General features: G+C 42.9%; 1 protein-coding gene across 1 annotated transcript in view; it reads left to right on the top strand.

Moving 5' to 3' along the window:
• LOC124738020 (katanin p60 ATPase-containing subunit A-like 1) overlaps nt 1-26809 on the top strand; it is a 146574-nt gene that overhangs the window by 40239 nt on the left and 79526 nt on the right. The window contains exons 4-5 of the mRNA XM_047248600.1: nt 18777-18980; nt 25502-25633. Of these exons, the coding sequence (XP_047104556.1) occupies nt 18777-18980; nt 25502-25633 (336 nt within the window). The remainder of the gene's footprint in view (nt 1-18776; nt 18981-25501; nt 25634-26809) is intronic.

Raw genomic sequence — 26809 nt, 5'->3', positions numbered from 1 at the left:
TCATCATCTAGTCAGGGTCTCCTCATAGACAAGTTTCTCGCTGGTCATGGCTTGCGCCTTCTTGATGATGGTTTCCCTGCCCAATTCACTGCCGCTTATGGCACTGCCTCTACCATAGATCTTTCTCACCGCATGGTGAGCTATGCGACATTGACCAATTATCTATTGATTCTCTCGTTCCCTTCCCTCCTCTCAATGGCCAGGTTACCTCACTGGGCATTACATCGTGCTGATTGGCCTCCATATAACTCCCAGGTCGTGTTAACCCACTCTTTGTCAGAATGTATTGACGAAGTCGTCCCTGAAACATCAGCTATAATTATTCGCTCCGCCATCATTGCTGTCCCCCACTTAACGGGCTCTCTACACAATTGGCTGGTCCCATAGCGGACCACAGCCATTGGCATTGCCATCCAAGATCGCCGTTGGGCTTTGCAATGCCTTAAGTGGTATCTGTGCTCCACCGGCACTATTACTTTTTAGAAGTCTTCATGCCAAAGCATTAGTTAACCAAACAGGGCAAGCTGGTATGTTGGAATCACCTTGTCTCCTCCCTAGGTGTCGGTTACTCTCTGTGACCTCCAAGGCTGCCAATGGCAGTCTTCCATCCCGGGCCTTGGCGTTCCAGATGGCCTTTGTATGGATCTATCGGTTCTTACAGAACACCTTGCGACCCATTTTGCTATGGCATCAGCGTAAGCCTCGTATCCTGCCACCTTCCTACAGTGGGCTGAAGCTTCCTACCCCTTGTCAGGCAGAATCCTAAAGTAAAACATTTACTGTATAGAAATTTCTTTTTGCCGTCTCCTCCTCCCACGATTCAGACTCTGGCCCCAATACTACCCATAGCCAATTGCTTCAGCGCCTCAACCCTCCACAGCAATAGTCTTTCCTCCAGGTGCTTAACCATATTTGGCTTCGAGGTGTTTTCCCCTCTCAGTGGAGGGACAGAATTGTGGCTCCTATCCTTAATCCTGGTAAGGATCCGTCATCCCTCGATAGTTACTGGCTAATCAGTCTGACCAACGTCCGCTACAAGTTACTTGAATGGATGGTGGCTTTTCGGTTTAGTTTGAGTCCTTGAATCTCAAAACCTTTTGTCTCTTTACTAGTGTGGCTTTTGGGGAGGGGGGGGGGGGATGGTCTCCAATCAAGCATTTGAGTCAATTGCAAAGCACAGTTTGATGGGCATTCTCTCAGTGCCACCATCTTGCTGCAGTTTTATCTTCATAAGGCCTGTGACATGGCTTGGAACCATCACATCTTACTTACACCCCATAAGTGGGGTGCTCAGGACCCCTTTCAAATTTTTCTCCACCAGTTCCTTTCCCAACATTCGTTCTGAGTTTGGGTTAGTAGCGTTCTTAGCTCTCCACAGACCCAGGAGAGTGGCATTCCACTGGGTTCTGTATTAAATGTTCTTTTTCTGATCACTGTTAATGGTCTCGTGTTCTCCGTTGCACTGTTGGTCACCGTATCTTTGTGTGTGGATGATTTCTGTACTTGGGCTAGTTCCTATTCTGAAATTAAGTAAGCCCGTGGGACAATTTTTGACGACCACTGTTCCAGAGTGGGTGTGAGATAGATTATCACTTAGATGTTGCGTGTGTACACCAAGGGGAGTCACAAAGAACACCTGCAAAACATGTAAAAAATTGAACTTTCGTTTACAGCCTAATTCCTATTGATGTATCGCTATAAATTAAATAGTTATTTCCGTTTGATATAGTTACACTGACTTTAAATTGCCCTGTACAATAAAAGCGGCAAATAACAAATATTCCAAACACAATATAAATATAAGTGTTGATGCAAGTTTCATATTACACACATTTGCCATTGTTACAAGTAAAACAATTTCTGTGCTGCACCATCATGTCTACTTGCGAGAAGTTACACTGTCAGGGAATTTCGTCTCTTCTAACTTCACTTAGGAAGACGTTAACATTCTTCCATTTCATGGTCCACTTCGTAACCTGCGTTAAGTGTTGGAACCACTAGGTAGAGATGTAGATGTGATTCAGGAAGAGGAACTATACAGGCAGGAAAATTTTTCTCTACCATGGAATTTAAATGAATGTGCATATTGGGGCAGAGTATGTTCTAGCATAAAATACCGTTATACAAGATGGCGGCGAAGACATAATGCAAGATGGCGGTGATGACGTCATCGAAGATGGTGTCTATGATGTCAGCTGATGACTCAAGTACCGTTATCCTAGATGGCGGCTTTTGGTGGGAAAGTGCCACACCCCCTCCCCTCCCTCCCCCAGAAAAATGGCGGGAAATTTAAATTCTGATAGGATAATGCATCACACCAAAGAAAATGGTGGGATAGAAAGGGCTACCTCCACTAACCTAAGTCGTCCGACAGCCACCTCAACCTAGGAACTGGCGCCAAGTTTGAATTTTTGTGGTAAAGAAAGGTCAATTCGCGTATCTCTACTAAGCTAAGAAAATGGCGCGAAAGAAAGGACACTTGGACTACCTCCACTAACCTAAGTCACCCGACCGCCACCTCCTCCTAGGAACCGGCGCCAAGTTTGAATTTTGGCAGTAAAGAAAGGTCACTTGGGGTTTCTCTACCAATCTAAGAAAATTACGGGAAACAAAGCTCACCTCCACTAATCTAAGTAACCTGGCCGCCACCTCCTCCTAGGGGTTGGTGGGAAAAGGACACAGTCTGCACTGGGCTGGTGGAGGGAGAGGAAGGAGTGTACCTTTTTTTTTTTTTTTTTTTTTTTGGAACAGTTTATTTAGAGATGGAGAATATTTATCACAGTGATACAGGACACACGCTCTGACATTCCACGCAGCATACAGACCTTCAAACTACTCCTACATAACTCATGTATAATGCTCTGCATACACACTTGCTAATTGTAAACTGTCAAAATAATACATTGCACAGCCTACAGACATGCAAACCATTCGTAAATAATGCAATACATTTACGTCCAGAGGGCCAAAAACTCGTAAATTGTCCAAATAATAATCCATCTAAAAGATTCTGCAAACATGCATGCTAATTGTGAACTATCGAAATCATGCACCAGTGTTTATTTAAACAATTAGAGGCAGCACCACCATCCAGTGTGTTCACCACGAGGTCTACACCCCAACAGACCTAGTACACAGTACCACCACCAGAGAGTGCTGTCGTTCATTTCGTGATGTAATCCAAGATGGTGGGAGAAATGGCGGGAAAATGACTCTGCCTGTGCTGGACATAAGTCTTTATTTCGCAGGCAGTGTCTCCAACTGACGTAGTACACAGAACTGCCACCAGAGAGTGCTCACATCCATCCTGTGATGTAATCCGAGAGGCTGGTCTGGAGGGGGGGGGGAATGGTACGAAAATGACTCAGCCAGCGCTGAGTTGTTGGGGAGAATGAGGAAGGAGTGTAGTCTATTTATTTTGGGACATTTTATTTACAGATGGGGTATATTTATCACACTGACACAAAACAATCTCCCTTATGTGCTGGGGGTCACAATACACAGTCTGCAGAACTGTAAACTACTTCTAAATAACGCTCTTCAGACACACAAACAACTACTAATTTATCGAAATAATTTCAGCACAGACATGCAAACTCCTCCTAAATAATGCAGTACACTGGTGTGCAGACACAAAATTGTAAACTGTCCAAATAATGCATAGCACAGCCTACAGATCTGCTTGCAAAATAAAGCAACAGACACGCAATCAATGCGTGCAAGCACCCTTCACCACCCCATGTCCACTAGACCGCACAGGAGGTTAACGGAAGCCCCAGTGAAGTGACGCGGTCATCAGCTGTCAAACGACACACAGACGCCCGTTAAGGTCCCGTGCTGTCACAGCCGCGAGCTGCCGCTGGATGCAGGGAAAAATTCCCTCTATTTTCGAGTATAGTCAGTGTTATATTGACGTCACAGAACTCCAATGTGCGCTCACGCAGCCTCCATATGAGAGACAAATCCGGGCAGCACATGTCTTTGCCGTTTATGACAGAGTAGCTACAAACCTTCACAAACACATCTAACGATGTTCTCAATCTTATACTGATGTCACATGATTGTGTAAAAAATAAGAACCGAGTCGACCTCACGGAAATTGTATAGTGTGCCAGAAATAGTTAATGCTCGCTTTTTTTGATGTCTCAGCTTGTAGGCACGAAAATTCTTCCCCTAACAGAACTTGTTTACGAAAATAATGCAGAATAACGTCGAATGCAGTCGTCCTCGCAGACCTAACGTGGTACCAAGTCCATCACAAGTTACCCTTCCTGCTTTCAACACACACTCAAACGTTCCCTCCGCTATGTAGAAGTTCTTGTTTCCCAGCACAAAGGATGTGAATGAATCGAGCATTATGATTGGCTCTTATCGAATTTACCCGCCGAATTACTGATGCCGCCGATATCGAAGCACCATCCACCTATTCTTTCTTTCTGCAGATGGGACTTTCAGAGGTAAAACTATTTTGCACAGATCGCTAAATTGCATTGACAGTTAAACCTGCAAATTTTGTCTACAGATCATCAAATACATACGAGACTCACAAGATTATTGGATATTTCCCAGTGTAAATACAATTAAATATTACGATTGCTGCTACAGTCTGACACTGATCGATGTACAGCCAATGTCTCCTCTTGACGACTGTGCTTCTGGAACGAATCTCAGTATCTATAGTGCACATAATTTTCCACGTAAAAGATCTCTCTCATACCCTCGAGGTTATCGACATGCTGAATCTATACATCCCTCATGATAGGACACACAGTCATCTTCTCCAGTCATGCCACAGCATAAAGCATAGTAACTTTACAATGCAATATATACACATTTTACACAACATAAGCCACATTAACTTTATAATACAATATATACACATTTTACACAAACGGTGCAGTTATCTTTTATATCTGTACAGTACCCAAAAAAATTATGGTATGGCTACACTCACACCGGCTATATGTCATGATGCTCCTTGGTCCTAGGGAAGCACCGTCAGCCTTTTTTTCTTTCTACAGACGTGACATTCAGCAGCAATAAACTATGTTACACTAATTACCATATTTCACCGACAACTAAATCTCGCAAAGTGCCATACATATCGTCAGATATGGAAAAGACTCTTACTCAACTACACTGCTCTCCCACTGAGAACAGGAGCTTGAATATTAGAGTGTGAAACCGATATCCAACCCAGCAATCTATCACCGCATACCGTGTCGATGTAGTAAACATACAATTCATATCCTCCGCCATACAAAATCATCCCTTTTACATCAGAGCGCCCTCAGTGAACTGAAGCCACTCTCAAAACTGTTCTTCAAATTCGGGATCATTTCCCCTCAACACAAACGCGTTACTCTTTCTGCTCTGAGCCTGCTTCCTTGCTTGTTCGCTTTTCTACACACATCTCCAGACTCAGGGATTACAAGAATACTCGTATTTTTGCATGGTTCGTCATAATATTATATCATTTTCGCGGTACTTCTCGATATCAAGCACTAGGCTGCGTCCTACCGATCGCTAGCGCAATATTATTCCCAAGATATAGACTGGAAATTATTTCTCTACAAACCCCAAACTTTAGAGAGGTGCAGTGTGTTGTAAACCATTGAGTAACTAGAAACAAATAGAGGAAACTGATATTTCCATTCACGAATACCGATGTCAGTGATGTAACATATTCCAAATCATCCCTATAATTTACAAGCCAACTAAGGTCTTTCCAATGTCTAGAGAAAAGGCAAACGTGTCTTCCACATGCTAGATGCACACACTACAATAGATCTTCTCTCAACTAAATAAAGTCGCGAAATGTGCAGAAGCAGTCAACCGAACAATTTACATGGGAAGGAATAATGGTCCAGCACAAACGCGCCTTCATACACAATGTTCTCAAATTTCCACTTGATCACAAAAGCCGCCCAACACATACTAAGTATTAGTTCGCTATTCTGTCGTCTAGACGACGGCAAAGTTAACTCAGATACATTCCTACACTCCAACAGGCCTCTGCATTTGGACGGCTGCTCCCGTTAACGGGAAATGTGAATGTTTCCCACCACAGGCCATGCATACATGGAATGACTCTAGAAAACTGGTCACATATATGTTTTGTCATTATACTTGCAATTAAATGTTACGATTGCGGTCTCAATTGAATGGCATTCGACAATGAGTGAAGTATCGGAAATACATCCTGCTGAAGGCTGTGGCTCTGGAAATATCTGTACCTTCCTTACAACTGGACATTGTGATCTCCTTTAGACATATCGGAACATAAACACATACATTATAAGCCTGATACTAAAATGCAAACATATCATGCACCCCTCACTACTACTAAGTATAGTACTTAACCAATAAATGATTCCACATGATGCAAAATAATACTGACCGAAAATCAACAATGGGTGGGCATGTCTCTTTGGTTTTTCTTGTGAGTGCTACCATTGTATCTTAGAAAAAGCGACGTAATCGGTCAGATGTTAAGAAAAAACCAATCGCAACAATTACTGTATGTTACCGCCACAAGCGGTCTTGGTTCTACAGCTGCAGACAAGTATCCATGTTAAAAGCTATACCCACTTCGCAAATCGAGGTAATGATGCGCTGATTGAGGTCATAAGAAAATGTACACTAGCTTCTCAGATCTCTAGTGTTGCGCTATCTGCTAGAAATGATGTCCATGATTTGGAATCAGGTCTTTCCATTCAAGCACATACCTGCATTGGATCCTATTGATAGTTCCTTTAATGATTACAACCACTACTCAATCATATTTCTGACACTCTCATATCTCACAATGAGTCACCTTCCTCGACCCTGTCTGCTATAGTAAAATTACAATCTGGTTTTAGTCAGTCCCTGCGCTTCATGCAACTGATCCCATTTCTACAGCTTTGCGCATGTGATCGTCCAATTTAAGTTGGAGCTGAGCAAAAGTCAGAGAAAGACATATTCACCACCTTCTGCAACCCGTGTAGAAACAGGACGACCTGAGTTAGCGCAACAGGAGTGTGTTTTGACCATTCGGCGGAAATGCGCACAATGTGGTACATAGCCGAACTAGATACAGATACTACAGTCCGAAGCAGATCCGCGTCCATTCAAATCAATCAGCCTGACATACTATCATCGTTATTCTCTACCCCCCAACAGAGAAAAATTACGAACCATAAAAGCCCCACTAACTTCATCCGATATAGAAGTCACCTAGGCACCGATTCTGGCGCAAAGACGCATAGCTGTGGTGGGGTTCAGCGCGGAGAAAGAGATTTCGCAATACTCTCCAGAATAGCGCAGCATGCAGCCCTCCAAGCATTCCTAATGGTATGCCCTATCCCACACCGAATTTAGACCTCAAACTGCTGCTGCTACTGCCACCTGTGCGACACAGTCCTATTAAATATACAAATTATGATCCATTGTAGAGGTCAGTTTAAGGTTTTATCACCCGTACTGTAGGATGATGAACGTATCCCACAGACTACACTGTAACTCGCAAGAGGCGCTCCCTATGACCCTGTGTCCTTGTTTGGAACATTGTTTTCTAACACGCTGTGTACACTGCCATACATTTTGTTTTTCTGCCATGACTTCGAGGTCTGTCTCAGGTCCTAAACTGACATTAAGACGCTCTGATCCATGGCCTCTCACAGAAAACAAGACATTGCACGGTGTAAATCATTTTGTTACTGCAACTACCATATCACGTGACACACAGTGGACGATTTTAAATAAAAGACAGTTACAACATAAGGAAACTAGAAGAGTTTGGTTGTATTGTGTAGAGTTTCCAAACTGATGTCCGAAAGTGATTGACGACCTCTACATTTAAACTCATCTGTCACAGTGATGGAATACAAGATGGCTCTGCATTCCCTTTCGACTGATTCTTCATATTGCACTCATGTACGCGATCACTATTTCGCTGCTAGCAGCCCCCAGAAGTTGTCACCCATCCACAAAACTCATTCCCCAGCTCAAACAAGCGTTGTTAGTCAGTCATTATGTGATAACCAACAGCGCACCAATGCACAGATGGGATGGAAAAGACACCACCGATGTACTGTAATAATAAGCATCACAGTTGATAGCGCGAACAATTTTAGTATTTTACAGTAATTTCAACACCAGCCAAGGATATGACAGCATGTTTTCCCAGTTTCAGTATCATAGCTAACCCGCTCTTTCTATACATTACGAGTATCACTGCGAATGCAGATGACTGCACAGTACGTCCACTCAGTGTTAATTCTAGAACACATGAATCATCAAAGTATACCAGACAGCGCTCTACATATTTCTAACACCTCGAGCACAGTGCTTAATTTACGATCTATCTCTCTGGGTATGAGAGTCACAGGGCATTCTCGCTGTCTTAGGATAAAATTAGAGAGTGAAAGACGCTCATCACACTGTCATTGACCAACCCGCCCTGCAGCACCTTACCGAATGAATCTGCAACCGATCAGAAGTATATCGCTACACTCCACGTCCCGTGAATGACTGGAGCTTTCCGAGTCCTCACCCATCTCGAGATGCGCCCATGTCGAGGAGTTTAGCACTCCTTATCAATGTATAGTAACAGATTTCAAAGTGCCGTGATGTAATAGCAGACAGTTAAGAAGAACAAGAAATGAATGATTTTTATGCTCGGTGGAGCTCCAGATGGATGGAATTTGGCTCATTTTTACGTAAATCAACCAAGCTATCAACTCTAAAGTATTGTTCTAGAGTCTAGGATCGGCACGTGGAAGGTATTGGCAAGGGAGAACATAAACACACGCACTCCTAAGGCTACAACATTCTGCACTTAAAACGGGCTGTAATGTTAGGTCTCCTGCGTTTCGGACCTGTCAGTTGTATGGAATGTAGCGTTGTTAATATTTCATTGTGAGAAATATATTTCAAGCGCATGACATACATCCTTCTTCCCGGTTTTTCTACAATAAACTATGTTATCGAACCGTAAAACGAAAAAAAATACTTGCATAAAACATTTGCTCTGCGTGATACGAGCACAATATAACTTTCCGGAGACGTATAGTGTCCACTGTTCACATCCGATCACGGTTCAGAAATCATACAATGCCTGCATCAGGCCTATATAAAATGATGGTTAGTAGCGGGGGATACCTCCTACAAGGAAACAGATAAACGCATAGTAGCAGCGTCCGACATATGAAAATTAAAAGTCATTCCGTCACTAACTCTGTAAACAGCACATCTGTGGGGCAAATGTGTACACGGTGATTACAGCACCTCACAAGCACCTATCACTAACTTAGTTATGGCGCCGAAGTCTCGATTTTACACCGAAGATGCGACAGGGGGGATGGAGTACGTCGTATAAATCAAAGCCCGGTTAGAGGAATGTATCAAGTTTCATCACACATGAGATGGAAGTCCTCTGATGACCGACAGGTTTACCGTTAATGATCGCAAGTAGACGGTGCTTTAAACCACATACAGAACACGTGGCTGTATACAACTAGAACGCAGGCTATGTCGCGTGACTGATGCATCCGGACAGAATACTGGAAAAATTGAGCTGCAGCAACTTCTCCTTGCCTAGAATGCATCTGTCAACTGTTAAATAGTACCACGTTACAGCTCCATCTCAATCCATCACCCCGTCCACTCTCTGTTATCCTTTAACGCAGATGCAAGTAAGTTTAGAGGTGAATGGTTCTCTGTCATCCTGAAAAGCGTCACATACAGTAGTCAAGTCGCGTGTATCACTGATACCTCAATAGACATACAGTATAATGCCGCCTCGACGGAAAAAAATTGACTGCCTCCCTTGTTCCCTTCGTTTCGATGTCGACCTTTTCTCGGATTCCTCTTGTTGCCGCATACATTGTATAGATTTGTTTTAAAAGTGGAAATTCCATCTTGTGAATGATAGAAACCGCTGTCTGTTATGTAGTGGGTCTCGTTGTGCAGATTATCTTATTATGTCAGCGTGCAGATAGACAATATATTACTAGGGCGATTTTAAAAAGCCACTTCCGACTAACACATGATCGATTATTCATTTGCATACGTCTACATCTACATCTACATTTATACTCCGCAAGCCACCCAACGGTGTGTGGCGGAGGGCACTTTACGTGCCACTGTCATTACCTTCCTTTTCTGTTCCAGTCGCGTGTGGTTCGCGGGAAGAACGACTGTCTGAAAGCCTCCGTGCGCGCTCGAATCTATCTAATTTTACATTCGTGATCTCCTCGCGAGGTATAAGTAGGGGGAAGCAATATATTCGATACCTCGTCCAGAAACGCACCCTCTCGAAACCTGGCGAGCAAGCTACACCGCGATGCAGAGCGCCTCTCTTGCAGAGTCTGCCACTTGAGTTTGCTAAACATCTCCGTAACGCTATCACGGTTACCAAAAACCCTGTGACGAAACGCGCCGCTCTTCTTTGGATCTTCTCTATCTCCTCCGTCAACCCGATCTGGTACGGATCCCACACTGATGAGCAATACTCAAGTATAGGTCGAACGAGTGTTTTGTAAGCCACTTCCATTGTTGATGGACTACATTTTCTAAGGACTCTCCCAATGAATCTCAACCTGGTACCCGCCTTACCAACAATTAATTTTATATGATCATTCCACTTCAAATCGTTCCGCACGCATACTCCCAGATATTTTACAGAAGTAACTGCTACCAGTGTTTGTTCCGATATCATATAATCATACAATAAAGGATCCTTCTTTCTATGTATTCGCAATACATTACATTTGTCTATGTTAAGGGTCAGTTGGCACTCCCTGCACCAAGAGCCTATCCGCTGCAGATCTTCCTGCATTTCGCTACAATTTTCTACTGCTGCAACTTCTCTGTATACTACAGCATCATCCGCGAAAAGCCGCATGGAACTTCCGACACTATCTAATAGGTCATTTATGTATATTGTGGAAAGTAATGGTCCCATAACAGTCCCCTGTGGCACGCCAGAGGTTACTTTAACGTCTGTAGACGTCTCTCCATTGATAACAACATGCTGTGTTCTGTTTGCTAAAAACTCTTTAATCTAGCCACACAGCTGGTCTGATATTCCGTAGGCTCTTACTTTGTTTATCAGGCGACAGTGCGGAACTGTATCGAACGCCTTCCGGAAGTCAAGGAAAATAGCATCTACCTGGGAGCCTGTATCTAACATTTTCTGGGTCTCATGAACAAATAAAGCGAGTTGGGTCTCACACGATCGCTGTTTCCGGAATCCATGTTGATTCCTACAGAGTAGATTCTGGGTTTCCAAAAACGGCATGATACGCGAGCAAAAAACATGTTCTAAAATTCTACAACAGATCGACGTCAGAGATATAGGTCTATAGTTTTGCGCATCTGCTCGACGACCCTTCTTGAAGACTGGGACTACCTGTGCTCCTTTCCAATCATTTGGAACCTTCCGTTCCTCTAGAGACTTGCGGTACACGGCTGTTAGAAGGGGGGCAAGTTCTTTCGCGTACTCTGTGTAGAATCGAATTGGTATCCCGTCAGGTCCAGTGGACTTTCCTCTGTTGAGTGATTCCAGTTGCTTTTCTATTCCTTGGACACTTATTTCCATGTCAGCCATTTTTTCGTTTGTGCGAGGATTTAGAGAAGGAACTGCAGTGCGGTCTTCCTCTGTGAAACAGCTTTGGAAAAAGGTGTTTAGTATTTCAGCTTTACGCGTGTCATCCTCTGTTTCAATGCCATCATCACCCCTGAGTGTCTGGATATGCTTTTTCGAGCCACTTACTGATTTAACGTAAGACCAGAACTTCTTAGGATTTTCTGTCAAGTCAGTACATAGAATTTTACTTTCGAATTCACTGAACGCTTCACGCATAGCCCTCCTTACGCTAACTTTGACGTCGTTTAGCTTCTGTTTGTCTGAGAGGTTTTGGCTGCGTTTACACTTAGAGTGAAGCTCTCTTTGCTTTCGCAGTAGTTTCCTAACTTTGTTGTTGTACCACGGTGGGTTTTTCCCGTCCCTCACAGTTTTACTCGGCACGTACCTGTCTTAAACGTATTTGACGATTGCCTTGAACTTTTTCCATAAACACTCAACATTGTCAGTGTTGGAACAGAAATTTTCGTTTTGATCTGTTAGGTAGTCTGAAACCTGCCTTCTGTTACTCTTGCTAAACAGATAAACCTTCCTCCCTTTTTTCATATTCCTATTAACTTCCATATTCAGGGATGCTGCAACGGCCTTATGATCACTGATTCCCTGTTCTGCACTTACAGAGTCGAAAAGTTCGGGTCTGTTTGTTATCAGTAGGTCCAAGATGTTATCTCCACGAGTCGGTTCTCTGTTTAATTGCTCGAGGTAATTTTCGGATAGTGCACTCAGTATAATGTCACTCGATGCTCTGTCCCTACCACCCGTCCTAAACATCTGAGTGTCCCAGTCTATATCTGGTAAATTGAAATCTCCACCTAAGACTATAACATGCTGAGAAAATTTATGTGAAATGTATTCCAAATTTTCTCTCAGTTGTTCTGCCACTAATGCTGCTGAGTCGGGAGGTCGGTAAAAGGAGGACTAATATTTTCTTTGATCTTCATTCTTATAATGACTTTCTTCAAAAGAACACTGCGCATACATTTAATTCATAATTGATTCAATTAAGCAGTATCGTTAAAGTGCCAATGCTCCATTCAATTTCTGTCCAATTTCCTCCAATGAACCATTTAATCAACTGGACACCAAATCTTCGATGATTTCATCATATCATAAAAATAAATTGAATGATGCTTTCGGAAATACTGGGTTGTTTGAGAGAAGGTAATAACATTTCACCATTACTTTGCGAAAATTAAAGTATATTTAGTATCTGTACAGGAAATACAGTTGTAAAAGCTACATACCATGACTCTTATGTGACACTTATTCTGAAGATCATTGTTACACATGCCCCCAGTTTAGCGCCATTCCATGTAAAAATGAGCTGTATGAAATCTGAGCTCCTTGGGATAAGAATTTCGAAATCAGAAAAATCCAGAAAAGTAAAACTTCACGTAATATTAATTTTGGATGATGAATTCGTTAATTTCCCAAAGTAGGCGGATTGTTTGCTTAAACTCTTTAACTGAAGCGTTCTCATTCAGCAGACCACACTCGTCCAGTTATTTGAGGAGTCAGCGACGTTATTACAGGTAGAGAAAGGGCAGACTGAGCCAAGTCGTTGCTTGTTACGTTCTAAGTTGGATCACAACTTGTCGCAGGATGTAAGGTGTGTACAATGTATTCGTCTGTAGTTCATTTATGCCAGAAAATTTATTTTCTCAGGTATTATTCGTATGAAATAGCTGGAAGCAAGCTACTATCCATCATATAAACTTTAATTGACAAACTTCCTGTTGGCTCCTGTATCGAGTTCTTCGGTCGATGTTTGTCTGATGATTTTTCTGGCGTTTCGTCAGCACGAGTCGCTGGCATCGTCAAAGCTTCATTCTCCATTCACCCTCCACCAGCAATGGAGGGTGAAGCTTTGACAATTCACGTTACTCGCTCTGGTGAAACGTCAGAAAAATCATCAAAGAAACATCAGCCGAAGAACCCGAGAGAGAAGCCATCAGGTAGTTTGTCAACAAGTGGCCACGAAAGCCTCAATAATTTTATATTATAATTTTCTTTCACATTTTCCAATGTGCAAATTAACGATTTCAGTTATATCACGAATGAATGAGCTACTTAGCACAGTTTTTATAGACTGAGGACTTAATTTACATTAAAATATCGCAACAGGTAACTCTGTACAAATGCGAGGTATGTACGTTTTTATGATATGTGTTATTCGTAATGAGTAACTTCACTGTGTTACGGCATACTTTTGCCTAACATGATGCTGTGAATACTTATACGTGAGTACGTCACATCTCATTACATGTACCTTGTCGTTAACATTTGCATCAGTTAACAGCATTTAACAGACTCGTGACAGTTTACACCTGCTGTGATACTTATGTATTATTTTAATTGGAATACATGAACCGATGATGGTGCTGTGGGACACAACCTTCTGAAAATACTACCAGAACATCCACTAAGAATAACGCTTCGATAATTAATAAAGTATATTATCATGCGCTTGTCCCAACTGGATAGATGCCCAGCCAGTCTGCTATTTATTTTGAATTTTTCGTTGAAATATTTACTCATAATGTTCAAGGATAATTCATTGTGGGCTACGTGCCAAGTAAGATCGTCGCTACAGCAGAGGTTATTTGTTCCTATGGAACGCAAACTGCTAACAATCTGTCCTCTTAAGCACTCGCTGTGCGTAGGCATTAGAGATTGTGGGAGAGGAAATCACATGACTTGGTCGCCGTCGGAGAACGTTGGCTCCAGGTCACAAGCTCTCTCTGGCACTAGCTTCCACCTAGCTAGGACGTTCTTCCTTTCTGATTCCTTTGAACATTTTACTTCAGCAATGACTAACTTACAACTCTAATGCAACATCCCTTGTCCCCCGCCGTGACTGGATGGCGCCTTGCAAACCAAGCTTGACATGACCAACTGTACCTCGTGTAAGGAATAATCTTCCTGTTTGTTCATAAAAATCTATGTCTATGATTTAACTCCGTCTAAAGGCTCCCTCACATTGACTAACCTGACCAGGCTCACTGTTCACCTGTATATTATAGTCTATTACTATATTTCGATTTTTTCGTTAAGGTACAGCCACTCATAACCTCACTTTCGCCATCAGCTGATGAACTGCGCAGCAGACAGCTCTCCCTATACAGATAGTTTTGAAGCTGACATGCAAACAAAGAATGACTGCTTGTGACAGATGAGACTCACAAGGGGCCTTACGGACTAGCCCTCTTCGACTTTTTTCATATTTACGTGATCTAAAAGTCAGCGCCCAGACATCAGTTGCCTAAAGACCGCGGTGTCATTCACATAAAAAACCTCGAAAAAACTGTCTTTGAGGATTTTAAAGTGCTGTTAATCATAAAAAAAATTCGAAATCAGAACATAATTGCTGGTAGCTGAGTCTAGTAATCATAGTGTTGCTGCTTCGAATCTCCAAGTGGGAAATATTTTTCTACTGTTACTTATAGTCTATATTTATTATCAAATATAAATGCTAAGTAACAAATATTTAACCGCACATTTTTAACAAAAGTAACTTCTTTTTATTTTTAATTACTGGTTGTATGACAATAAAGATTAAAGTTTTACACAGACTTAGAAATGGACTATTATTAAACGAAAAAATCATACACAGCAGTAATGTTGTTCAATCTCTGGTAACAAAAAGTATTTCATCCTCTTTTTGAAGTATCGCATTTTTGTACCAAATTTTCATTTTTTTGTAAATGCATCCATTTCCATGTGATTAGGTAATTATAAATAAAGATATGCCACTTTTATTTAAAAACTATGATTCATTGTACGTTAACGTACATTTATTTTTGTTAAGGTATACGAAATAGAAGTAAATGTAAAAATATCTGTTGTTACTAACGAGATTGGAACCATCAAAGCATTACAATATCAAGCACTTAGCTACTGGCGATTATGATAATTAGTTGGAAATGTTTTATGCTTAACAGCGGTCAGAAATCTTCTACTTTTCAAATACGATTTCTTTTATTATGCACGGTACTGTGTTTGGAAATTCTACATGTGTGGCGAAAATCGAACCAATTCGTAAGGTCTCCCTGTTACAAATATAATGCTAGGGGCACTGCATTAGATCTACTTAGCACGATAAGAGTAGTTTGTGTAAAAGAAGGCTTTTCGTTAAACATAGTTTAAAATGAAACTGGCTCAGAAAATATTTAGGATAAGACTGACAGGGGATTAGCCCTTGTTAATGAACATCACAGGAGATGCCATTTATTGAACTGTGTGGCACGTATAGCAGGTCTGCCTGAGAGATAGAAGCAACAGCAGACTCAGGATTATTTGAGAGCTCCTGACCCTTCAATTTGCCCCTGAGAGAGACATCAGGCGATCGAGGTGGCACTCACTCTGCTGCTCCTTACTCAACACCTCATGCGCTCGTGACAAAGTTGTCAAATCGACGTGCGCTGTTGCTTCATCTTGTTGAAAAAATCCATGTAATCCTGCACTTTCTGCAAACTGATTCACGTATGGATTAAACCGTTTCTAGACATAACGGTTAGAATTAACAGTTTGGTGAAAGACTCGTGCTATGATGCCGGCACAAGACTGCGCACCAAAGACCAACCTTGAGATTTTATAGCGTCTACTCAAAGCAGTGACAAGGATTTTCTGACGCACAATGTTGCGTGTTCTGACGGTCTGAACCGGGCCTAATCTAAAGAAATGAAAAAGAGGATCCGGAAATTCTGATTCTATTTCGCTCAGATATCATCGGCATAATTCAACACACGAGAGTTCGTCCGGACGCTTTAACTCGTGCTCAACAGAAAATCTGTAAGGATGCAGATGCAAGTCCTTTTTGATAATATTTCGACATGGCGATCTACTGATAGGCACTTGCACATGAACGGCGTTTAGAATTCATCGGACTTTGTTCCAGGTTTTCCTTCAGTCGAGTAACGTTTTCTGGCGTTCGAAATCTTTTCAGATAGTTACGGATTTCATTCCCGACAGAGTCCGTTTTATGCCAGTTTCTCACAAAGTTTTGCATTCCAAACTGTACTGGATGTCTTGGCACATTGTTTCCAGTCTAAAACTTTTGCACAAACAGTTCGCACACGTACGGTGAGAATGCGGACTGTCTAGGCATATGCTGTTGGTCAAAAGCTCTCGGGTTTCCGGCCAGATGGCAGTCTTAAAATAAGGCAACATTTCGACAAGTGTCAACTCATCATCTTTGGCGAAGTGTCGAGATATGGGAATGCTGTGATATTTATACTAGTGGAGTGCCCCCGCCCCCCGCCCCTCCAGGGTATGGGCGGCCGGGTTCTATCCGGCCAGCGGGTGGGCAGAGGGGCGAGGCTGCAGTGGTGGGGCAGCAGGTGCTTTGTTCGTATCTCCGTGCGAGCATTCCGGCCGCGTCTCGCGCGATGGACGCTACTGGTTACGCTCTCGTCGTATTGCCGCTAACGCCGGATTTCGTGGTGCACTTAGTTGGTATCCTTTGTCTCTGTTGACAAGACTGTCGTGAATCCGTATTTTAATGGATTCCTTTATGACGCTGCCGCTGTTCGAGCACATTTTCCACGAACTGTAATTCTTGTAACTCTCGACAAGGAAACCTCTCTGTTTTATCACGAGCACCATTTACTGTTCGCTGAACACGTCTGCTCCTCTCTCTCACTCAAAGTTAATGGCTCATCAAAGTAGTCGGGATAGAGCTAGACAAGCTCAAGTATTGTGGCATGGGTGGTAGTGTGCACAAATGGTTTAATTCGTACCTAACTGGAGGAGTGCAGAAAGTTGAAATAAGCAGTTCTCATAATATGCAAAGATCAGCACATTCCTCAAACTGGGGAACTATCAAGAATGGGGTTCCACAAGGGTCGGTCTTGGGTCCTTTGTTGTTCTTAATATATATTAATGACTTGCCATTCTACATTCATGAAGAGGCAAAGTTAGTTCTCTTTGCTGATGATACAAGTATAGTAATCACACCTGACAAACAAGAATTAACTGATGAAATTGTCAATAATGTCTTTCAGAAAATTACTTAGTGGTTCCTTGTAAACGGACTCTCACTGAATTTTAATAAGACACAGTACATACAGTTCCGTACAGTAAATGGTATGAAGCCATTAATAAATATAGACCTTAATCAGAAGCATATAGCTAAGGTAGAATATTTCAAATTTTTAGGTGTGCCCATTGATGAGAGATTAAATTGGAAGAAACACATTGATGATCTGCTGAAACGTTTGAGTTCAGCTACTTATGCAATAAGGGTCATTGCAAATTTTGGTGATAAACATCTTAGTAAATTAGCGTACTACGCCTATTTTCACTCATTGCTCGCATATGGCATCATATTTTGGGGTAATTCATCACTGAGGAATAAAGTATTTATTGCACAAAAGCGTGTAATCAGAATAATAGCTGGAGTCCACGGAAGATCATCCTGCAGACATTTATTTAAGGATCTAGGGATATTCACAGTAGCTTCTCAGTACATACACTCTCTTATGAAATTTGTTATGAACAACCAAAACCAATTCCAAAGTAATAGCAGTGTGCATAACTACAATACTAGGAGAAAGGATGATCTTCACTATTCAAGATTAAATCTGACTTTGACACAGAAAGGGGTGAATTATACTGCCACTAAAGTCTTTGGTCACTTACCAAATAGTATCAAAAGTCTGACAGATAGCCAACAAGTATTTAAGAAGAAATTAAAAGAATTTCTGAATGACAACTCCTTCTACTCCATAGAGGAATTTTTAGATATAAATTAAGAAAAAAAAGTTGTTATATTAACTTAATTATGTTGTTAAATTAACTTAATTCTGTCATGTATTGGAAAATTTGACTCGTTCCACATCATTACGAAATATCGTATTCATGATCCATGGAACTAGTACTAAAAAGAAAAAGAAAAAAGAAAAAAAAGAGCATGCGGGAGATGCGCATACGCAGAAGTATGACAGCAGCCGACTGATATATCGAAATCGAGGTAGCCAGCATATTCTGTGACGGACAGTACTCCTGTTCATTAACAAGTGCCCTTCCGAATCAGTCGTATAAATGTTTTCCGGGCCAGTTTTATTTTGTCCGCCCAGTGGAAACTGAGAGGTCTCGTGAGCTATGTCGAGAAAATGAGGACGAAAAGTGAGAGTAAAAATGTGTACAGGCAAGCGACGGCGTGGCGGCGAGCGAGCCGGAGCTGTTGTCGCTGATCCGCGGCGAGGTGCTGCTGGCCGACCCCGGCGTGTCGTGGGACGACGTGGCCGGCCTGGAGGCGGCGCGCGACGCTCTGCGCGAGGCTACCGTGCTGCCGCTGCGCCTGCCCGGATACTTCAGCGGCATCCGCACGCCCTGCCGCGCCCTGCTGCTCGTGCGTCTCTCAGCACTACGCTCTTTTCTCACTAACAGCTGTAGCGCACTATTTAACACAGTTCACGCAACACTCTAAAACTCGATGCGGCCTGTCTTTAAATTCAAACGGCAGTTTGTTGTGTTTGGCCACTCTACACAACGAAAATACAGTTACAGTAACAACAAGAATTTAGGTACACATCAGGCTATACAGGTTGTTACAAAAAGGTACGGCCAAACTTTCAGGAAACATTCCTCACACACAAAGAAAGAAAATATGTTATGTGGACACGTGCCCGCAAACGCTTAATTTCCATGTTAGAGCTCATTTTAGTTTCGTTCTTCCACCTACGCTCAATGGAGCACGCTATCATGATTTCATACGGGATACTCTACCTGTGCTGGTGAACATGTGCCTTTACAAGTACGACACAACATGTGGTTCATGCACGATGGAGCTCCTGCACATTTCAGTCGAAGTTTTCGTACGCTTCTCAACAACAGATTCGGTGACCGATGGATTGGTAGGGGCGGACCAATTCCATGGCCTCCACGCTCTCCTGACCTCAACCCTCTTGACTTTCATTTATGGGGGCATTTGAAAGCTCTTGTCTACGCAACCCCGGTACCAAATGTAGAGACTCCTCGTGCTCGTATTGTGGACGGCTGTGATACAATACGCCATTCTCCAGGGCTGCATCAGCACATCAGGGATTCCGTGCGACGGAGGGTGGATGCATGTATCCTCGCTAACGCAGGACATTTTGAACATTTCCTGTAACAAAGTGTTTGAAGTCACGCTGGTACGTTCTGTTGCTGTGTGCTTCCACTCCATGATTAATGTGATTTGAAGAGAAGTAATAAAATGAGCTCTAACATGGAAAGTAAGCGTTTCCAGACACATGTCCACATAACATATTTTCTTTCTTTGTGTGTGAGGAATGTTTCCTGAAAGTTTGGCCGTACCTTTTTGTAACACCCTGTATTTATTATTTTTCGGTCGCCTAACCGTGGAGAGGTTGTAGGACAACTGAGGGATCTCGAAATCTAAGTCAAGTCTGACTATAATAGATATTATTTGCTCTTTGAAGTGCACACACTTCACATGAAATTGACAGAGAGGGAAGTTCTCTAAAATATCAACAGAAATCACACAAAATCTAATGAAATGACCGTATGGCATTGATGGCTGGGAGTCCCCACCTCGGGAAGTTCGGCCACCGAGTTGCAAGTTTTTTCAGTTGGCGTCACATTCAATGACTTGCGTGTGGATGATGATGGTACAATGATTAGACAATATAACACACAGTTCCCGAGCGGAGAAAATCTCCGATCCGGCCACAAATCGAACGTAGGCCCACCGCATCACAGTCACATACGCTGACCACTCAGCGGATAGAAATTACACAAAATGACTCTAACACTTGGTGGATGCCAAATTACATGGGAGACTGCAACTGCAAAACACAGCAATATTTCTTCATCTGCGTAGCTGGTGAGTTCAAAGATAACAAGCCAAAACTGGCAAAAAACTGTAATTAAATAGGTAACACAAGTTGCGTGACAGAGCAACTAAACTGCGAGCTAGTCAGAATATGCATCGTGCTACAGCAATTGCGGCAACTATATTTCACCAAAAGTCAACCACAGTGCACCAATCAGCTCCAGACGGCAGCCAGGAGAGGAATAATCGAGAAAATTCCTATTCTGCTCCCAACGTCGGAAAAAAAAAGAAAAGAAAAGAAAGCTCCGCGTGGAGAGGACAGCTCAATGCTGTCGCCAATGTGACGAACCAGAATATTGCGTATTGCACGAAGAAAACGGGGAACGCAACAGAATCATCCCACTCTGGGGATGCAAAATGCACCCTAACAAACAGAAGGTCGGTACTGGAATCTATCAGTGTCCCATTAATTAGACAGTCTCTTCAAGCCATCCACTGTGGCGAGGGTGACTCATTCGATTACATAAACCAAAATTTTGGATCAAAAGCAACGGACTTTTTCAGACTGCTCGAACAATGGCACGGACCCCTCCTTTCATGTCAGCACCGAAAAGACCAAAACGTGAGTTATTCAATGGCGACACGGTGGACTCTGCCTCCAATAAGGACAGCTGCTGGCTCTAGCCTACAAAAGCACGGCTGCGGCCCCGCTTCCGTGAAACTGCTCAACTTCTCGGCGATGTCACCTAGAGACCACACAGGGAGCACAGCCTCCCAGCGACAAAAACGCAAATCTTTCCTCAAAGGAAACATGCCCAGTATTTTCAATAAAATAAACACGAAATTGTGGCACTGAAATGAAATATTATGTGACAGTCATGTCACAGTTTTAAAAAATCGGTGTAGCTTTATGTCCAAGAGCACAGAAACAAATGATACAGAGTCTGAAGACAAACTCTAAAAGTTTTTTTTTTACAATGTTTATAAAAGCTCTGTGTCCACCCTCGTCACACGGCGCAGATTTAATCGGTAGTTCATTTCTGTCCACACCCGATTCAGCGTGGGAGTGATGGTAAGAGCAGTTTCTGCGATGAATTGTCGCAAGTCTTGGAGGATCTGTGGTGGAGGTGGAACATAGACCCTGTCCATGATCTAACACCACAAAAAAATACCACAGGGCGTCGAGTCCAGCGACTGCGGTAGTCAGTCGAATAGAGCCAGATCAGTGGTCACAACATGGACTATATAGCGGCGTGGCAATGTCTCATTCAGGTAATCTAGTACACAGCTGTGGAAATGTTGTGGAGCTCTGTCTTGTTGAAAGGTGAAATCCCTGCTATCAACGCCAAGTTCTGTCATGAATCACAATTGCAGCATGTCGAGGTGGGTGATGCATTTGGCAGTTCTCTCGGTGAAGAACACACCACAGGGTACAGGGTGAATCAAAAAGAATCATCCGATCTAAAAAATATCATAACTATTATGTTATTTGAGATATGTGCTTGAACAATGTGCTGCTGGAAAGAGCAAAGTCTCGAGTTTTACATGGTTCCCGATAGGTAGCAACAGTGTGCGCCCACTTCAGTTCTAATAAAAATAGTGTCAGGACAACAGAAAGCGCGTTGCATTCTACGCTTTGCGCAGTGCGGGTCAGGAATACCTGTTCAGCTTGACTTTCGTACTGGGTATGGTGTGGATCCTCCTACAGCACAGACCATTAGACGATGATATGAACAATTCCGAGGAACAGGTTGTTTGTGTAGAGGCAAGTCGCGAGCCGTCTCCCTTAGTCTGACACAGGCGTCTAAGGCATCGGCCATAGTTTCATGAGGAGCCGCAGAATCCGTTCGCCGTACAGCTCGACAGCTCAACATGCCCCCGATGCCCGTCTGGCGTGTGTTACATCGACGTTTACACGTGAAACCATACAAAATTCAGCTACTGTAAGTTCTTCGTGGAGGTGACAAACAACAACGTGTGTTCTGTAATTTCGTTCTTAGCAAGATGTAGGATGACAGTTTTCTTCCATGCTTAGTGTTTAATGACGAGGCAACATTCCCCTTAAATAGAAAGGTGAACCGTCATAATATGAGAATATGGGGTACGAAACAACCACATGAAGTTGTACAACATGTGAGGGACTCTACAAAATTTAGCGTGCTTTGTGTATTTTCTCGGGAAAAGGTGGATGGCCCATTTTTCTTTGCCGAGAACACTGTTACAGGAAGCAGATATCTCAATATGCTTGAGATCTGTCTTTTCACACGGATGGAGACTCATTCGAACGACTTCATTAACCAACAGGATGGGGACGGTCACACTGGCATTTGGAAGAGTGGGAATTTTTAAATCAAAGTGTTACTGAAAGATGGATTGGTCACACTGAACCAAATGATTCAGCCTTACATCACTGGCCCCCAAGGTCACTGGATCTGGCTGTATGTGATTATTTCTTTTGGGAGTTGACAAAAGACTCAGTTTATATACCTCCGTAATCAACAACAATGAATGAACTGAGACATTGCATAACAGCAGCTCTGGAAGCTGTAACTCAAGACGTGCTCGCTGCAGTGTGGGAACAATTTGAATACCACATTGACATATGCCGAGCATCACAAGGAGGCCATATTGAATTCCTATAAAAAGGAATGAAAACAATTTGTTTTGTTTCCCGTTCATAAAAAAGCAAAATTCATTGTGTATGTTTAATCGAGAATATATAAATATAGACTTTCCAAATCGGATGATTCTTTTTGATACTCCCTGTACCTTAATTTTTCCACAATGCCGGACGTGTTCGACAGTTGCATGTGGATTCTCTGTCCCTCTTACGCAAGTGCTGTGTCGGTTGACTTTCTCTGAGAGATGAAAAGTAACGTTGACAGTGAAGATAAATTAGCTTGCGAAGACGTCATTTACAAGATGGTTCTCTATATCAATGCACGGCTGCAGATTGCACAATTTGTCGTCATAGTTTATGGCTTGCAGTAGCTGCAATTTGTACGGCTTCATTCTCAGTAGCTTAAGAAGAATTTTTCCCACTGATGGCTTAAAGACATTCAATGCTGCACTAGCTCGATGGATAGACTGTCTGTTCGGTCACGCTCGCTCGGCCCGAACGTTTTGCACCGTATAAACAACCATTTTCATCGAATTTCTTGTACCATTTCACTATACTGTTGTAAACTGGTGGTCTCTTATGAAACTTGTCATGGAAAGCTCTTTGCACACTCACTACCGATTGGAACGGGTAAATTACAGCACATAAAACGCTTTCTGTGTGTAGTTCTCCGCCATTTTTAGCAACTACGGTTGATTGCGCACTTGCTGGCAGTTTTCCAAACTAGCTCGCCTGTGCCGCATTAAAAAAAATTTGTTTTTGTCTTTCATTTAGTGCATCATTTCTTACGTAACGGTTACCCATTTACCTGCAGCTATTTTCTAATGTTTCATGGAATTTGTGATTACCCTGCATAAAAAAGGCACATGTCTTACGTTTCGTCGATTTGATGTTGGGAAAGGCGGATCTTGGAGGGCTACCTTGATCAGGATGGATTTCGATATACAACTGCACCATGTCGTATCAGTTTTGTCACATTCGCCATAAATGGACTATTATCCACTTCTCTGACTATCGTGGTGTCGCCGTGGCCTTCAGTCCGAAGAATGGTTTCATGCAGCTCACCACGCCAGTCTACCCTGTGGAAGCCACTTCATCTTGCATAACTACTGTAACCTTCGTACAGTTGAACCTGGTTGCTGTATTCTAGTCTTGGACTCCGCCTAATATTTTACCCCACACTTCTTACCATTATCAATTCAGTGAGTACATTTCTTTTCATGTTCTACTAACAGAAGCAAGCTGTAGCTAACCTGGAATATGCGTAAATGTTTTTCCCTTTATTGTTATTTCATTCCCTCGCCTTTCAGGATGAGTGTGAGCTGCCAGCAGTAACGCCACTCTTCAGCAGAAAGCGTTTATAAAATATGCAAGCATAAATTTCTAATAATTTGGTTGGATGTTTTTTAAAATAGAAAGCACTTCACTTCAATGCACTTAGTTTTAGAATGGGAGTAGTGCATGAGGCTGCCTGGCGAGAGAGAGTTTTCTGGAAAGGGATGGAGAAGGTGGAGAGCATGAACACGAACCCAGCTTTTGGAAAGGGAGGGAGGAACGTGGGGGCAAGAGATACCTCTGTGCGGAGAGGAAAAGGAGTGGGCCATGTGGTCAACACACCGCTCTCCTGGCCGTTGCCGCTGTTCGTGACCGGAGTCGTTACTTCTCAGTCAAGTAGCTCCTCAATTGGCTTGACAAGGCGTGAGTGCAGACCGCTCGGCAACAGCGCTCGGTAAACCCGCGCGATCACCCATTCGAGGGGTAGACAAGCCCGACAGTGCTTAACTTCGGTGGTCTGAAAGGAATTGGTGTTACTACAACGGCAAGGCCGTCGGCATCATAATGAACTGTGATTCACAGTAACTTTTTTTTTAATCTGAAGATAACCTGTGGCAAAGGTGGAAACCCATAGTCTTAATAACCATAAAAAATGTCCTAAACGGAGTCTTTCTTTCTTCATTATATTAAAACTGGTCATGGCGACCTCAGAAGTCATGTCTTCAGCGTGGAAGAGGAGAAAAGGCAAATTAAGAAGTTTATACAGGGTCGAAGTAGGAGAGTATAGAGGGCTATAGAAAAGTGAGGCGGCGTGCTCGGCATTCGAGTGTTTGTAGGGAATGGTAATAATCTAATTGGCATAAGAGAGAACTGGGCGAATTAACGCCTTGTAGATGTGGAGTGTGATGAGCGGACGCAATTTCTAAGTTCGGGCAATCATTAGTTTGTCTTTTTCCATCTTAGTTTATGGTTGAGGATTAGCCTGAAGTGTTTTGGTTATCGGATAGGAAGTAGAAGTAAAAAGAATGCAGTGAAAGCTGTGGGCGCTTTCTCCTATAGTTACTGCCTTGGTCTCAGAAAGATTGATCTTGTGGAGGTAAGATGTTTGAAACGGAATTAAAGCTCTTAAGTCCCGTATTAACTAAAACAGAGCTTGTGTATAGCCGGTACAGTCAGCAGCAGAAAGGTGGTGGCTGTGCAGGCCGGGCCGCCAGGCACAGGCAAGACGCTGCTGGTGCGGGCGCTGGCCACAGAGAGCCGCGGGCAGCTCGCCTTCTTCAACGTCTCCTCCTCCACCCTCACATCGCGCTGGCGGGGCGACTCCGAGAAGCTGGTGAGTACTACCACCACTCTCCTCAGTTACTCACCACACTCTACCCACCCGCCTCCAGGGTTGAGGTTGCTAACACACGCTTGTGCCATGGTTCTTGACGAGATAGATACCGGTTCAGATCGTCACAACGGCCGGCCGAAGTGGCCGTGCGGTTCTAGGCGCTGCAGTATGGAACTGCGAGACCGCTACGGTCGCAGGTTCGAATCCTGCCTCGGGCATGGATGTGTGTGATGTCTTTAGGTTAGTTAGGTTTAACCAGTTCTAAGTTCTAGGGGACTAATGACCTCAGAAGTTGAGTCCCAAAGTGCTCAGAGCCATTTGAACCATTTTTTCCACACAACGGGGAAACGTAATCTCAGCTTTACTGCTAGCAAAGGAAGAAAAGTTGTTGGCGTAAAGTTCCTCATTACTATACTCAGAGGTCCATTAAAATTACTTGTTAGTTGACGTCTGTCTATTTCCGCTACAGTGTTCCCACATCGTCTGCCACCTACCACTCGGTTATCGGCGGCACACAAACATGGGGGGTAACACAAGTGCTGTTACTTAACGTGTAATCAAGGATTAATGTCGGAAGCGCCCGCCGTGAGGTATGACGGGAATGCGAGATGCTCTCTCGGTAGTTGATTTGTGGCACTAATGACTGAACTGCGACAGACGATGCGTTTTGTAGCCCTGAATTTAAACTCGTGTCCTGACCTAATCACAACCTCCTGATGTGCAATATATCCGAGAAAACGGCAACGAACAATCTGCGGCAGAGCTGTTAATCAACTCGAGACTGAAAAATTTCAGTTTGAGCACGAAATCAACGTGTAAATTGTTGCTTTCATTGGTTACCTGAAACTATCCTCACACGGGCTACACGAACTGTCACGTTATCAACCAATGAGCATTTCTGGTTACAGGTAACAGGCAACACATGCACGTTCCAAAGCAAAAAGTAATAATAGGAAAAAATAAGAACAAATGAAAAAGTCAATATGATGATGAAACTGACGTGGTGAAGTATCAGGAATAAATAATTACATTTAAACCAGCTTACTGAATGAAATTAACAATGAGTCTTTTGGATATCATTCAGAAATAAAAATTTCATAGTATGTAAGGAGAGTCGAACCCTCGACCTACCACACATTCCACACATTAGGGACGCCTTATAACCTCTACATTACA

The sequence above is a fragment of the Schistocerca piceifrons genome, chromosome 1, assembly GCF_021461385.2.
Source record: "Schistocerca piceifrons isolate TAMUIC-IGC-003096 chromosome 1, iqSchPice1.1, whole genome shotgun sequence".
Taxonomy (NCBI): Eukaryota; Metazoa; Arthropoda; class Insecta; order Orthoptera; family Acrididae; genus Schistocerca; species Schistocerca piceifrons.
This window is presented reverse-complemented; position numbering and strand designations above follow the sequence as displayed.